This window comes from Babylonia areolata, chromosome 32, assembly GCF_041734735.1.
Source record: "Babylonia areolata isolate BAREFJ2019XMU chromosome 32, ASM4173473v1, whole genome shotgun sequence".
In the NCBI taxonomy this organism is placed as follows: Eukaryota; Metazoa; Mollusca; class Gastropoda; order Neogastropoda; family Buccinidae; genus Babylonia; species Babylonia areolata.
This window is the reverse complement of record NC_134907.1, coordinates 12222733-12238611: the sequence shown is the minus strand read 5'-3', so window position 1 is coordinate 12238611 and position 15879 is coordinate 12222733. Positions and strand designations below refer to the sequence as shown.

Here is a 15879-nt window from a genome sequence, read left to right as displayed (position 1 = left end):
ATCGTCGGCAAACTTGACCATGGTGTTGCATTCATTTTGAGTTGCACAGTCATGTGTGAATGTATTATCACTAAGTTATTATTATTATTATTATTATTATTATCATTGTTGTTGTTGTTAAGTACATACACATGATAGAGCACAACCCATAGATCCGGCGTTAAACTCCACTCATGTGATGAAAAGAGTTCATCAGTCTACGGTCGGCAGGTTCCATCATGTCTCTGCTTTCATTTTATGTAGTTTCTTCTTCTTCTTTCCGTAACACGACCAACATCGACTTGCCGATGACTCTGTCGTGGTTCATGCATGCTAGGTATTTTCGTGTCTCCATAACCCACCGAACACCGACATGGGTTACAGGATCTTTAACGTGCGTATTTGATCTTCTGCGTGCGTGTACACACGAAAGGGGTTCAGGCACTAGCAGGTCTGCACATAATTATATGTTGACCTGGCAGATCGGAAAAATCCCCTACCTTTATCCACCAGGCGCCGTTACCGTGATTCGAACCCGGGACCCTCAGATTGAAAGTCAGTCCAACGCTTAATTAAACCACTCTGCTATTATAGCTGCATATTCCTTTGCAGGGTAATTTGGGAGATGGTGTGTGTGTGTGTGTGTGTGTGTGGGTGTGTATCGGGGCTCATGTACGTTCATGTGTATTTGTTTGTGCTTTCGTATCTGTGAAACTGCATGTTTGTTGCATATGTTAGTGTTATGCATGTGTGTGTGTATGTGTGAATGTGTGTTTGCATGTTTTAAATTTATTTGCTTATTTATCATCATTATTGTTTTTTTTGTTTTTTTTTCATTTATTGTTATTATTGTTATTATTATCTTTTTTTCTTCTTTTTTTTCTTCTCAAGGCCTGACGAAGTGTGTTGGGTCGTGCTGCTGGTCAGGCATCTGCTTGGTATATGTGGTGTAGCGTATATGGATTTGCCCGAACGCAGTGACACCTCCTTGAGCTACCGATAGGAGGAGTTTGTGTTATACTCCATGTTTGGTGATACATATACTTACCATGTCAAACTGATGCAAACTAGGCCTATCGGTTTGCTCTGCTTGGCCAAATTTCGCGCGGCTAACAGTGAAAAGACGAGCCGTCTTTCCCGGTCCGCTCTTAGCCAATCAAACGCTTCTAAAAGCTATAAGCGCTGAATCATTGCTCTGGCCAAGGCTCTCCACGCCATCTTGTCAGGTTTACGCTCTGTCTCGTCTTACGCTTTTTTTGGCTATTAAGCATATTCATTTGGCCTTATTTTGCTGCATGCAGCTTGTGTTTATTGTATTCTTACATTCTGTGTACTCGATTAGACTCGGCCCCCTCGATTCGTTCGTTTTTCTCTACCTCTAAGTCGATCCTGTCTTTCTTTTCTCTGTTGGGGACTGGACTTTCGCTGGGTGCCTAAGCACGGGTACCATACCTCGTATGCCATCCCACGAAGGCAGGAATCATGAGGCTGGGATTGAGACTCGGCAAGAGACTCTCCCAGGCCCGGAGCTCATGATTCCTCCTGATATGGACCGCGGCGAGAAGTCTTTAGACGCTGATCACGGAGGCGGCGACTCTCGTACCGGTAAAACGGTCATGAAGGGGAGCGGTGGGAAAGGGGTACGAGCGTCGCCTCCTGAGGTGTCCCAGCGCGAGGCAGGGAGAGGGGGGAGTGGCAAGTCCTCTCTTGGCAGTGAGGACTCGCAGCTAGGCGCAAACCCCCAAGGGGAGGCCGCGCACGGCCGTTACCCGGGCCCCCACTCGGAGACGGCCCTCAGGGGCCTCATTGCTGTTCCCCCTCCTCCCTTCTCTGTCGACCCCCCTCCCCCACCACCTTCTAGGGGGAAGAAAATTTTGGTTCTGGGGGGAGACCTCTACTTTGCCCACCCTGGGCCAAGCCATCCCAGTCTCCCCACGGGAGGGGATTCGGGGCGCGTGGCTACCTGCTCTGCACGTCATCCCGCTATCCGGCCGGTCTCCCCTGCTGGGGGAGGCCCGCGCGTGTCAGGCGGTTCCGGGCAGTCAGCCCGCTCGTCTTCGGGCGGGACTGACACCCAAGTCGGACCGGACCTCTCTCCGACTTGGCCAGGTTTTTCCCTTCATGGAGGTCAAGGCGCCAGTGACCCTTGGGGATGGGGTCACAGGATGGCTGGTGCCTATGGGTGGTTACCCCCATTCTACTCGTACTGGGGCACACCTGTGGTGCACGCTGGGTTCCCGGGAGGACCAGGGGCCAACCCCTTGTCCGCTCCCCACCAGACCCAGCCCAGCACATCTCACAGGGTGACACACACAGCCCCGACAAGTGGGATCGACTTCTTGTCGGTCAGGTCAAGCTCCTCGACCAATATTGCCACTCAGTCCACAAATCGGGCCTCTGTCAACCCACAGGTGACTGCCACGGTCACAACGGCCTCCTTGTCAGGACCGACGGCTGTCGAGGGTCCGCGCTCGGCCCAGGGGAGCCTGCAGTTCCCACCCACCCACCCACCCACTCACTACCGATACTGATACTAACGAACAAAACTCGACCAGGAAGTGTGTGCCAAACTATCCAGCAGAACCTGACACGCCTCAATGAGACATAAATCTTCGATTATTTTGAAGATTCTGACAAAGATACTATCTTCACATCACTTAAGCTAAATATGACAAAACATGAACTTCACTTTAAAAGTGTTTGACAGTGCACGAAAGCAATGCTAAGGCTTAACGAAAGAAAAAGCTCACTCGTCGAGAGGGCTGCAATGCCAATGAATTTACTTCCTGTTTGCAACTGAACGTGCACAAAAATAAAACTTTCTTGACTAATATCTTATGCTTCAGGAACAAGCTGTTGGTTTTTGTGTGCAGCAATGGTTAGACGAGCATGTTAATTTTCGAATCTATCGACCAGTTATCAATACATACCGGTTTGTGGTGTCCGCCCCAAGTATGGCACACAAACAAATGGAATGGAGGTTGTTAAGTCTCTTCTTCTGCGAACTTCCGTCTTCATCTCATGGGGAGCGGAAATTACGTCAAGGGCGGTAATTATGATTTACTTTGGTTTCAATCACTGAGATAATAATTATAGGCCCTGATAAGTGTACTTCAAAGGTTTCTACGCATATCAAATCTTTCCCCATCTTTAGACCAGACAGCAGCAGCAACAACTATTCTATCATTACTATTGTTGGTATGATACTATTATATTATTACGTAGTAATGATAACTGATAATAATATTATCATTATTATTAGAACAGAATAGAATTATCACCAAGTGTACCAGGGTCACAAGGAATATTGAGGGATAGTACATAACAAGGTACGAATATAAATCGAAAATCATACACAAACACAGATACAGTAGAAAACAGGATACATACAAGTGCATATCAAAATTAAAACTTGTGCATACTCACACATGCATGTGGCACGACCCCCCTCCCCCCTCTCTCTCTCTCTCACACATACACACGTTTGAACAGAAGTCACATATTACATGGGGATGGGGCTGATGACTAGATGTTCAGGTACATGGTTGTTTGATTGCACAATTCTGTTTATCATACTGGATTTGTTCGGGAAACAGGGCATTTACTACTTTGGGGAAAAAGCTGCTGGCGAAGCGATTGGTTTTCGTCCTTATACTTCTGTTCTGTCGACCAGAGGGGAGCATCTCGAAAATCCCAAAAGCTGGATGTGATTCGTCCTGGCTGCTTGATTTTGCTTTTTTGAGTTGCAGTTTATAATATATGTCTTCTAGAGAGGTAGATCAGCCCCGGCAACTTTGGTGGCAGTTTTGACGATTCTGTTAAGGGCTGCAACTTCTGCCTTGGAAATGTTTCCGTACCAAACAGTAATAGCAAACGTTAGCACACTTTCAATGACTGCTCAGTAGAAATCAACTAAGATTTCTCAGTTTTTTAAGTCCGAACATTTTGAGGCGCCGAAGAAAATACAGGCGCTGTTGTGATTTCTTAACAATTTGTTCCTATTTTTCTCCCATTTCAGATCGTTGGAAATGATCAGTCCGAGAAATTTAAAGTTCGCTGATGATCTCTACTTGCTTGTATTTCATGACAAGTGATGATCGCTGATGATCTCTGCTTGCTTGTCTTTAATGACAAGTGGTAAGGGGTCAGATCTGTTCAGTGAAATCTAAAATTAATTCTTTTGCTTTTGATACGTTGAGTTCTAATTTGTTTTTATCACACCAGCTGACAAGTTCCAGTACTTCTTCCGGCCTATATTTTGACTCATCACTGTTCGTAATCAGCCCTTCTAGAGTAGTATCGTCGGCAAACTTGACCATGGTGATGCATTCATTTTGAGTTGCACAGTCATGTGTGAATGTATTATCACTAAGTTATTATTATTATTATTATCATTGTTGTTGTTGTTGTTGTTGTTAAGTACATACACATGATAGAGCACAACCCATAGATCCGGCGTTAAACTCCACTCATGTGATGAAAAGAGTTCATCAGTCTACGGTCGGCAGGTTCCATCATGTCCCTGCTTTCATTTTATGTAGTTTCTTCTTCTTCTTTCCGTAACACGACCAACATCGACTTGCCGATGACTCTGTCGTGGTTCGTGCATGCTAGGTATTTTCGTGTCTCCATAACTCACCGAACACCGACATGGGTTACAGGATCTTTAATATGTTCTACCTGATCGTCCGCGTTGTTTCAGTGGCTAACACACACACACACACACACACACACACACACACACACACACACACACACGGACACACCTGAGTTTGGGTGTCGCAGTCCCAGCGTCAGCAGTCCAGAAATGAACCAACTTAATGTTTGGTCGCCAGGAGGCCACACACCAGAGGAGACCCCATACTGTTGCTGAGTCAGTTTGGTGGTGTTCAGTAGTGCCTAGTATGTTCTATTAACAGTCGCAGGACACCACCTACTGAGCCCCCTACTGGCGACAATAAATCGTTTAAGTCACTGAGCCAGGCAGAGTGAGCGTCTTCCCCAGAGTGGAGACCGTCACCACGTCCCTCCAGCGACGATCCTTCATGAATCTACTGACACCAAAAACTTTGACAAGACTCACCCCAAGAATGGAAGATGGAGGGGGTTCGAAATTGAGGTCACCACGAGAGTAGGGCATGGAAGTGAAGTCCGCATATTTTGGGACCTGTTGTTTCTATATCGGTAGTGAATGAGAATGATGAAGATAATGCTGATGATGGTATGGGGGTCTATTTAGGTTTGAGACAAGGCTGTGTTCTACGCTTCCTTTCATAATGACATCCCGGCGTTAACCAGGCCTGAAAGATACAGACACATGCAGTGTTGGTAAGGAAATTTGAACAACACACACACACACACACACACACACACACACACACACACACACACACACACACACACACACACACACACACACGCATCTGTGAAGTGGATGATACTCGACTGGTTGGTCCCAGTATTCCTATTTAGGCCCACAGCACAACTCTGATTAGGCTGCTGAGAATGGAACCCGTGTCATCCCAGCCGTCAGTCTGCGATGTGGACCACTTCGCCAGGGATTTTGTGATTTCCTTGTCCTTGATAATTACGATTGTGAATCATTTTATGTCAAACCGACATATCAGGTCAAAATTCAAGTTGTGTGGGTAAACGATATGTAAATCGATCAAGCAATTATGAAAACAGGAGACGAAATGAGTGAGAAAAAAGACAAGAAGAAGAAGAAGAAAGAGAAAGAAAATAAGACGGACAAGTAAGGAATGAGGAAAAAAAAAAAAGAAGAAGAAGAAGAAAAAAAAAGGACATGAAAGAAACTCCCTGAAAACTCGTGTCGATGCTCATCGTTGTTTATTCAGTGAGGAAGGGAGAAGATTGCCACAGAGCAAGACAGCAAGGGTCATCATGAACCAGACGTACACAACAGTGATCAGTATCAACAGTGATCAATATCAACAGCGATCAACAATGATCAACATCAACAGTGATCAATATCAACAGTGATCGACGGTGATCAACATCGACAGTGATCAATATCAACAGTGATCGACGGTGATCAATTTAAATAGTGATCAATATAGACAGTGATCAATATCAACAGTAATCGACGGTGATCAATTTAAACAGTGATCAATATAGACAGTGATCAATATCAACAGTAATCAATATCAATAGTGATCAACATCAGCAGTAATCAATATCAGTAGTGATCAATATCAACAGTAATCAATATCAATAGTGATCAATCTCAGCAGTGATCAGCAGTGACCAATATCAATAGTGATCAATATCAACAGTAATCAATATCAACAGTGATCGATATCAACAGTGACGAACATCAGCAGTGATCAATATCAGCAGTGATCAACATCAACAACGATCAATATCAACAGCTACTAATGTCAGCATCCAACAGCCGATCAACATCAACAGTGATCAATATCAACACCGATCAGATCAGGTCTGACCCACGGTGCACAGTCTGGGCAGTGAGACGAGAAGGCTCACTTCCCCTCACCTGATTTGACTCCCATCAATTACCTAATCGCTGTTTGCGCCAACGGACACATCAACGGTCACATTGACGTTGATAGTCGGCCAACCCTCACCCTCACCCTCGCCCTCACCCTCACCCTCACCCTCGCCCTCGTCCATGATGTCCTTGATCCAGGGGAGGTAACTGGACACGCGGGCGAAGACAGCGGGATAGCCTTCCCGGGCGCAACCGTAGCCGTAGGACACGATGCCAACATTGGAGGTGTCACCCCCACACTCACAGACCAGGGGCCCCCCAGAGTCTCCCTGAGCACACACACACACACACACACACACACACACACACACACACACACACACACACACAGGGGACAGACAGACGTGTTTGAAACTGTTAGTTGATTCTCTTGTAATGAAAGTTGTTGTTGTTGTTGTTGTTTAATGGAAGTTCTTCTTCTTCTAATAGGATGGTTCCACGGATATCTTTATCACCCCCCCCCTTCCCCCAACACCCTTGTAATGAAATTTCCTTTTCTTTTGATTAAGTGGTTACACGGACATCTTTATTAGCTTCCTCCCCATGTAATGAAATTTCCTTTTCTTTTGATTAAGTGGTTCCACGGACATCTTTATTAGCTTCCTCCCCTTGTAATGAAAGTTCCTTTTCTTTTGATTAAGTGGTTACACGGACATCTTTATTAGCTTTCTCCCCTTGTAATGAAAGTTCCTTTTCTTTTGATTAAGTGGTTACACGGACATCTTTATTAGCTTCCTCCCCTTGTAATGAAAGTTCCTTTTCTTTTGATTAAGTGGTTCCACGGACATCTTTATTAGTTTTTCCCCCTTGTAATGAAAGTTCCTTTCCTTCTGATTACATTCTTACACGGACATCTTTATTAGTTCCCCCCCCCCCCTTGTAATGAAAGTTCCTTTTCTTTTGATTAAGTGGTTCCACGGATATTGTCATTAGCTCTCCCCCCTTGTAATGGAATTTCCTTTTCTTCTGATTAGATGGTTACACGGACATCTTTATTAGTCCCCCACCCTAGCCCCCCCCCGCCTCCCCGCCCCCCCTTGTAATGGAAGTTCCTTTTCTTTTGATTAAGTGGTTCCACGGATATTGTCATTAGCTCTCCCCCCTTGTAATGGAATTTCCTTTTCTTCTGATTAGATGGTTACACGGACATCTTTATTAGTTTTTCCCCCTTGTAATGAAAGTTCCTTTCCTTCTGATTACATTCTTACACGGACATCTTTATTAGTTTTCCCGCTTGTAACGAAATTTCCTTTTCTTCTGATTAGATGGTTACACGGACATCTTTATTAGTTTTCCCGCTTGTAATGAAAGTTCCTTTTCTTCTGATTAAATGGTTACACGGACATCTTTATTAGTTTTCCCGCTTGTAACGAAATTTCCTTTTCTTCTGATTAGATGGTTACACGGACATCTTTATTAGTTTTCCCGCTTGTAATGAAAGTTCCTTTTCTTCTGATTAAATGGTTACACGGACATCTTTATTAGTTTCCCCCCCCCCTTGTAATGGAATTTCCTTTTCTTCTGATTACATTCTTACACGGACATCTTTATTAGTTTTTCCCCCTTGTAATGAAAGTTCCTTTCCTTCTGATTACATTCTTACACGGACATCTTTATTAGTTTTCCCCCCTTGTAATGAAAGTTCCTTTCCTTCTGATTACATTCTTACACGGACATCTTTATTAGTTTTCCCCCCTTGTAATGAAAGTTCCTTTCCTTCTGATTACATTCTTACACGGACATCTTCATTAGTTTTTCCCCCTTGTAACGAAATTTCCTTTTCTTTTAATTAGATGGTTACACGGACATCTTTATTAGTTTTCCCGCTTGTAATGGAATTTCCTTTTCTTCTGATTAAATGGTTACACGGACATCTTTATTAGTTTTTCCCCTTTGAAATGAAAGTTCCTTTTCTTCTGATTAAATGGTTACACAGACGTCTCAGTTATTCCCCTTGAAATGAAAGTTCCCTTTGTATTGTTACACGAACGTATCTGTAACTGTTAGGTTTTTCTCTCTCTCTCTCTCTCTCTCTCTCTCACACACACACAAGCACACACACGCGTGCACACAGACACACACACACACACACACACACACACACACACCCTTCCCCCCTTCTCCCACCCCCCCCATTGCACCCTCCACACTGCACACACACACACACACACACACACACACACACACACACACACACACACATACCTGACAAGGGCCTTCGCCTTCCTCGCCACCAGCGCAGATCTGGTTATCACCGTAATTGTACCAACCGTAAACACCCGTGCAGTTGGTCTGAGGCCACACAGCCAAGCTCACCTTGAGGGGCACCTGGCTCACCGAACCACCTGTCAACACCACAGTCATCATCTTCTTCTTCGTTCGTGGGCTGCATGCATGCACCTCCCAAGTTCACTCGAACACGAGTGGGCTTTTTATGTGCGTGTATAACTAGGTTTTTAAAATTTTTTTTAATTATTTTTATTTTTTTTTTTATTATTAACTCCGCCGTGTCGTGTTGGCAGCCATTCTCTGTTTTCGGGGGTACACACCATAGTACAGTCGACACTCAAGCATCTCTCACTGCGCTGGCTCGCTGGCTCGCTCTGTCTGTCTGTCTGTCTGTCTGCCTGCCTCCCTGTCTGTCTGTCTGTCGGTTTGTTTGTTTGTCTGTCTTTCGGTTTGTCTGTTTGTTTGTTTGTCTGTCTGTCTGTCTGTCTGTTGGTTTGTCCATCTGACTGTCTGTTGGTTTGTATCTGTCTGTCTGTCTGTCTGTTTGTCTGTCTCTGTCTGTCTGTCTCTCTGTCTGCTTGTCTGTTTGTCTGTCTGTCTGTGTCTGTCTGTCTGTGTCTGTCTGTCTGTGTCTGTCTGTCTATCTCTACCTCTCTCTCTCTCTCTCTCTCTCACACACACACACACACACACACATTCCTAGATATATGATATCTGGGAATGTTTTTTCTTACGACAAAAATGAATGTAGGCACTGATTTGTCTGAGACGTGCAGAAAGGGAGAGGAAAACTATTTCAGAAATAATGACGTCTTTTAGAAAACTTGGAACCATAGATCCTGCCCTGTTTTGGAAACTGATTCACAAACTGAACCCATTTATTAACACAGGCAGCTGAACTGTGAGGTTTGGAAGAAGAATGCAAATAATTCACCTGTGCGTTTGCCAGGAAAAGATTCTTAAAATGTCCTCCTGTATGCCTCAAACAAACAGGAAGATACCCACTGTATATTAGACCATCAGTGAAATGCATTAGTTATTGGTTAAAGCTTGTTTAATTTCCTATGTCAAGACTGTGCAGACAGGCATACGGAAATCTTTTGCTGCAACACGAATGTGGCCATTACAATAGTGTGTCAGATATTCAAAAACGTTTTGCCAAAAATAAGTTAGGAATTGTATGGTTTAGCTAGGGCATCGGGTGTGAGTCCAGTTTCAATGCTGAATTCAAAGACGTGATTTATTTCATATTGCAATCAAAATTGGCATTCAGAGACAGAGGGTGATGATGAATATAGATGGTTTAATTCTTTCAAAAGTGTTTTCTAGGCAGAAAAGTATTTGTCATGTATCACAAACAAGTGGGACAGAGATAACCTTGTAAGATTCCGTCTCAGAGTTAGTGGTCTTAACAATTGTAATATATATATATATATATATATATATATATATATATATATATATATATATATATATATAGAGAGAGAGAGAGAGAGAGAGAGAGAGAGAGAGATTTTTTTAAAGTTCTTAGCTGACAACGAAAACCTGCTCAGAGTTACTCGTCTTAAAAATTGTAATATATATATATATATATATATATATATATATATATATATATATATATATATATATATATATATATATATTAAAGGTTCTTAGCTGACAACGAAGACCTGTCAGATGTCAATTGTCCATCATGTGAAAATGGATCAGAAGATGAAGTTTGTTTCACTGTACTGCTAATAACGACATTAGGAAAAAAACTGTTTAAAACCGGCTGGGCTCGTTCACCGGCGTTCCTGATCAAAATAGTGTGACGAGCATTCTTTCATGCAATAATGAATGTGTCCTAAAGGAAGTAGCGAATTTCATTGCATAAGCAATGCAAATAAGAAAAAAAGAAAAAAAGGAAATTATTAGTGACAGCAATTAATCTTGCAATTCGTTTCAATAATGATCCTCTGACCATATGTATGTGTGTGTGTGGGAGGTGTGGGTGGGTGGGAGTTCGTGTGCGTGTGTGTGCAGTATGTGTGTGTGTGTGTGTGTGTAAACTTAGGGGAGGGTCTTTGGAGTTGGATTGGGACGGCTGCGACCTTTCGCGAATGTGAGCGTGCGTGACCGAATTTATGTTTGATTGAAATCACGCGTTGGTGCCTGCTTGCAGTGCCAATGAGAGATGTGTTCACATGTGTTTCTTATTTGAGATGTGTTCACATGTATTTCTTATTTGAGATGTGTTCACATGTAGTTTCTTATTTGAGATGTGTTCACATGTAGTTTCTTATTTGAGATGTGTTCACATGTAGTTTCTTATTTGAGATGCGTTCACGTTGAGATGCGTTCACATGTATTTGTTATCTGAGATGTGTTCACATGTATTTCTTACTTGAGATGTGTTCACATATATTTCTTATTTGAGATGCGTGCACATGTATTTCTTATTTGAGATGTGTTCACATGTGTTTCTTGTTCTCACTTTCCCCATGTCTAAGGGGCGTTGTAACGCTGAATGGACATTTTGAAACGTTGACGTTGTCATTGTCAGTCACACACACACACACACACACACACACACACACACACACACACACACACACACACTTCATACACTCCACACACAGAAACACGAACACGAACACACAACACAACACCTTCAGTAGTGAGGCCCCAGCCGATGACGGAGCAGGAAGCATAGTCCTCAGGACAGGCATCAAGCGAGTTCAGACTGATGGAGCTGACTTTAGACGTGGACAGATCCAGAGGAGACGCAAGCCTCAGCACCGCGATGTCATTGAGTGTGTAGGAAGCTGGGAGTACACAGACACGCACACACACACACACACACACACACACACACACACACACACACACACACACACACACACACATGTACGCATTCACAGACACAAACACACACACACACACACATACACACACGCACACATGAACACACACACACACACACACACACACACACACACACACGTACGCATTCACAGACACAAACACACACACACACATACACACACGCACACATGAACACACACACACACACACACACACACACACACATGCACGCATGCACAGACACACACATACACTCACACACACATACACGCATGCACACACACACACACACACACATACAACACACACACACACACACACATATGCATGCGCACACACATACCGTTTTGTTTAAAAGGCAGCCATACTTTGTTCTCTGTAGGCAGCCATACTCCGGTTTCGTGAGGTTTGCATGCTGGGTATGCTCTTGTTTCCATAAACCACATCTGTGCTCTCAAGGCCATGAGGGCTTTAGGACAGTCGGCACTGGGATGGTCCCCGAAGGTCAGTTAGACCCCTACCCCCCACCCCCGCCCCCATCCCAAGGCTGCAGCCCTTAGAGCCAGTGCAGCCATGGCTCATACTTTGAGAGTCACTGTCCCTCACAAAGGACTGAGCTGGCAAGCGAATTCCTCCTTGTTTGAGAGACATAGCCCTTCACAAAAGACTGAGCTGTAAATGAATTCCTCCTTGTTTGAGAGTCATAGCCCTTCACAAAAGATTAATCTGTAAACGAATTCCTCCTTGTTTGAGAGTCATAGCCCTTCACGAAAGATTAATCTGTAAACGAATTTCTCCTTGTTTGAGAGTCATAGCCCTTCACGAAAGATTGAGCTGTAAATGAATTTCTCCTTGTTTGAGAGTCATAGCCCTTCACGAAAGATTAATCTGTAAACGAATTTCTCCTTGTTTGAGAGTCATAGCCCTTCACGAAAGATTAATCTGTAAACGAATTTCTCCTTGTTTGAGAGTCATAGCCCTTCACGAAAGATTAATCTGTAAACGAATTTCTCCTTGTTTGAGAGTCATAGCCCTTCACGAAAGATTAATCTGTAAACGAATTCCTCCTTGTTTGAGAGTCATAGCTCTTCACGAAAGATTAATCTGTAAACGAATTTCTCCTTGTTTGAGAGTCATAGCCCTTCACGAAAGATTAATCTGTAAACGAATTTCTCCTTGTTTGAGAGTCATAGCTCTTCACTAAAGATTAATCTGTAAACGAATTTCTCCTTGTTTGAGAGTCATAGCCCTTCACGAAAGATTAATCTGTAAACGAATTCCTCCTTGTTTGAGAGTCATAGCTCTTCACGAAAGATTAATCTGTAAACGAATTTCTCCTTGTTTGAGAGTCATAGCCCTTCACGAAAGATTAATCTGTAAACGAATTTCTCCTTGTTTGAGAGTCATAGCTCTTCACTAAAGATTAATCTGTAAACGAATTTCTCCTTGTTTGAGAGTCATAGCCCTTCACAAAAGACTGAGCTGGCAATGAATTCATCCTTGTTTGAGAGCCATAGCTCTTCACAAAAAACTGAGCTGGCAATGAATTCCTCCTTGTTTGAGAGTCATAGCTCTTCACAAAAGACTGAGCTGGCAATGAATTCCTCCTTGTTTGAGAGTCATAGCTCTTCACAAAAGACTGAGCTGGCAATGAATTCCTCCTTGTTTGAGAGTCATAGCTCTTCACTAAAGACTGAGCTGGCGTAAATGAATTCCTCCTAGTCTGAGTCACAGCCCTTCACGAAAGATTAATCTGTAAACGAATTTCTCCTTGTTTGAGAGCCATAGCCCTTCACAAAAGACTGAGCTGGCAATGAATTCCTCCTTGTTTGAGAGTCATAGCCCTTCACAAAAGACTGAGCTGTAAATGAATTCCTCCTTGTTTGAGAGTCATAGCCCTTCACAAAAGACTGAGCTGGCAATGAATTCCTCCTTGTTTGAGAGTCATAGCCCTTCACGAAAGATTAATCTGTAAACGAATTTCTCCTTGTTTGAGAGTCATAGCCCTTCACGAAAGATTGAGCTGTAAATGAATTCCTCATAGTTTGAGAGTCACAGCGCTTCACAAAAGACTGAGCTGGCAATGAATTCCTCCTGGTTTGAGAGTCATAGCCCTTCACAAAAGACTGAGCTGTAAATGAATTCCTCCTTGTTTGAGAGTCATAGCCCTTCACAAAAGACTGAGCTGGCAATGAATTCGTCCTAGTTTGAGAGCCATAGCCCTTCACTAAAGACTGAGCTGGCAATGAATTCATCCTTGTTTGAGAGCCATAGCCCTTCACTAAAGATTAATCTGTAAACGAATTTCTCCTTGTTTGAGAGCCATAGCTCTTCACAAAAGACTGAGCTGGCAATGAATTCCCCCTAGTTTGAGAGTCATAGTCCTTCACAAAAGGCTGAGCTGTAAATGAATTCATCCTTGTTTCAGAGTCATAGTCCTTCACAAAAGACGGTGCTGTAAATGAATCCCTCCTTTGAAAGTCATAGTCCTTCACAAAAGATTAAGCTGTAAAATAATTCCCCCTAGTTTGAGTCATAGTCGTTCACGAAAGAAAAAGCTGTAAATGAATTCCTCATTGTTTGAGAGTCATAGCCCTTCACAAAAAACTGAGCTGTAAATGAATTCCGCCTTGTTTGAGAGCCATAGCCCTTCACAAAAGACAAAGCTGGCAAATGATCTTCCTAGTTTGAGAGTCATAGCACTGCACAAAAGACTAAGCTGTAAATGAATTCCGCCTTGTTTGAGAGCCATAGCCCTTCACAAAAGACAAAGCTGGCAAATGATCTTCCTAGTTTGAGAGTCATAGCCCTTCACAAAAGACTAAGCTGTAAATGAATTCGTCCTAGTTTGAGAGCCATAGCCCTTCACTAAAGACAAAGCTGGCAAATGATCTTCCTAGTTTGAGAGTCATAGCACTGCACAAAAGACTAAGCTGTAAATGAATTCCTCCTAGTTTGAGAGCCATAGCCCTTCACTAAAGACTGAGCTGGGGCCAATGACTTTCCACTGTATGTTGAGAAGACCATTGATCACACAACAGCTCTCAGTCTGTGGCTGGGTCCACCCACCTGTAAAGCAACACGCCAGTCTCTGATCTAAGCGATAAAATGTATGATAGTCAGTCGTGTCCGACTATGACCACCAGAACAGCAGAGGAGGCAACTGCTGGCTGTTCTAACTAGTTGGGTAGAATTAACTTTTCAGTGATTACAGTGGAGAGTGACTTGCCCAAGTTACATCCCAACTCTCTCGTCCAAGAGGGTTTTAGGACAGTCGGAGCTGCCCAACTGTACGCTGATGTCAATCTGTGATGCAAGCTGAGCCTTGCAAAGAAAAAAAAAAGAAGAAGAAGAAGAAAAGAAGAAGAAGAAGAAAGTAAAACGAAAAAAAAAGTTCTTTGAGACTTTTTGATTAAAAATAAAACAAAAACAAAAATATTTTACCCATAAGGTCTAATTAGAGGAGATGCCATTCTTCTCTGATCCATGTTGTCAACAAAACATGGATTTCACGTGAAAGAATATTCAGTTACCTTTCAGTTGGTATGTAAGATGAGTGCATGTGCTGGTGAGTGTCAGATATTGAGTCTTGAACAACGCCAGGGTGGTGATTGTTTTTATAGCAAAACTCAAACATTTTCCGCGAACTGCTAAGAGTTAATTAAGCGATGAACTACAGTCACGTGACGAACAACAGACAACCACCCATCTCCCACCCCACCCCCCCTCCACGCCCCTCCCCCCCCCCCCTTCACCCCCTACCCCCCTCCCCCCCCCCCCCCCTACACCGGTTCCATCAGGGCAGCGACACCTACCATTGTACTCGGGGTGGTTGAAGACTTTCTCCACCTCACGGAACTGGTCTGCTGCCTCCTCCTCCGTCTGATCGTGATCCCCGGCAGTGATGGCGTACTGGAGGTTGGGGTCCCTGAAATGTATCGTACAGTGTTGTAGTGGGTGTATCCGTATGGTGTTGTGCTGTGTGCTATGGTGTGGTGTGGTGTTGTATGGTGTTGTGCTGTGTGCTATGGTGTGGTGTGGTGTTGTATGGTGTTGCATGGTGTTGTGTGGTGTTGTATGGTGTTGTGTTGTATGGTATGGTGTGGTGTGGTGTTGTGTGGTGTTGTGTTGTGTTGTGTTGTATGGTGTTGTATGGTGTTGTGTTGTGTGGTGTTGTGTGGTGTGGTATGGTGTTGTGTGGTGTTGTGTTGTATGGTGTTGTGTTGTGTGGTGTTGTATGGTGTTGTGTGGTGTTGTATGGTGTTGTGTGGTGTTGTATGGTGTTGTGT

At 43.6% G+C, this 15879-nt stretch overlaps 1 protein-coding gene across 1 annotated transcript in view; it reads right to left on the bottom strand.

Moving 5' to 3' along the window:
- Positions 1-6519: 6519 nt before the first annotated feature.
- Positions 6520-15879, bottom strand: part of LOC143276433 (trypsin-1-like) — a 20455-nt gene continuing 11095 nt past the window's right edge. The window contains exons 5-8 of the mRNA XM_076580923.1: positions 15406-15518; positions 11395-11550; positions 8717-8856; positions 6520-6780 (exon numbers count right to left, since the gene is read on the bottom strand). Of these exons, the coding sequence (XP_076437038.1) occupies positions 6520-6780; positions 8717-8856; positions 11395-11550; positions 15406-15518 (670 nt within the window). The remainder of the gene's footprint in view (positions 6781-8716; positions 8857-11394; positions 11551-15405; positions 15519-15879) is intronic.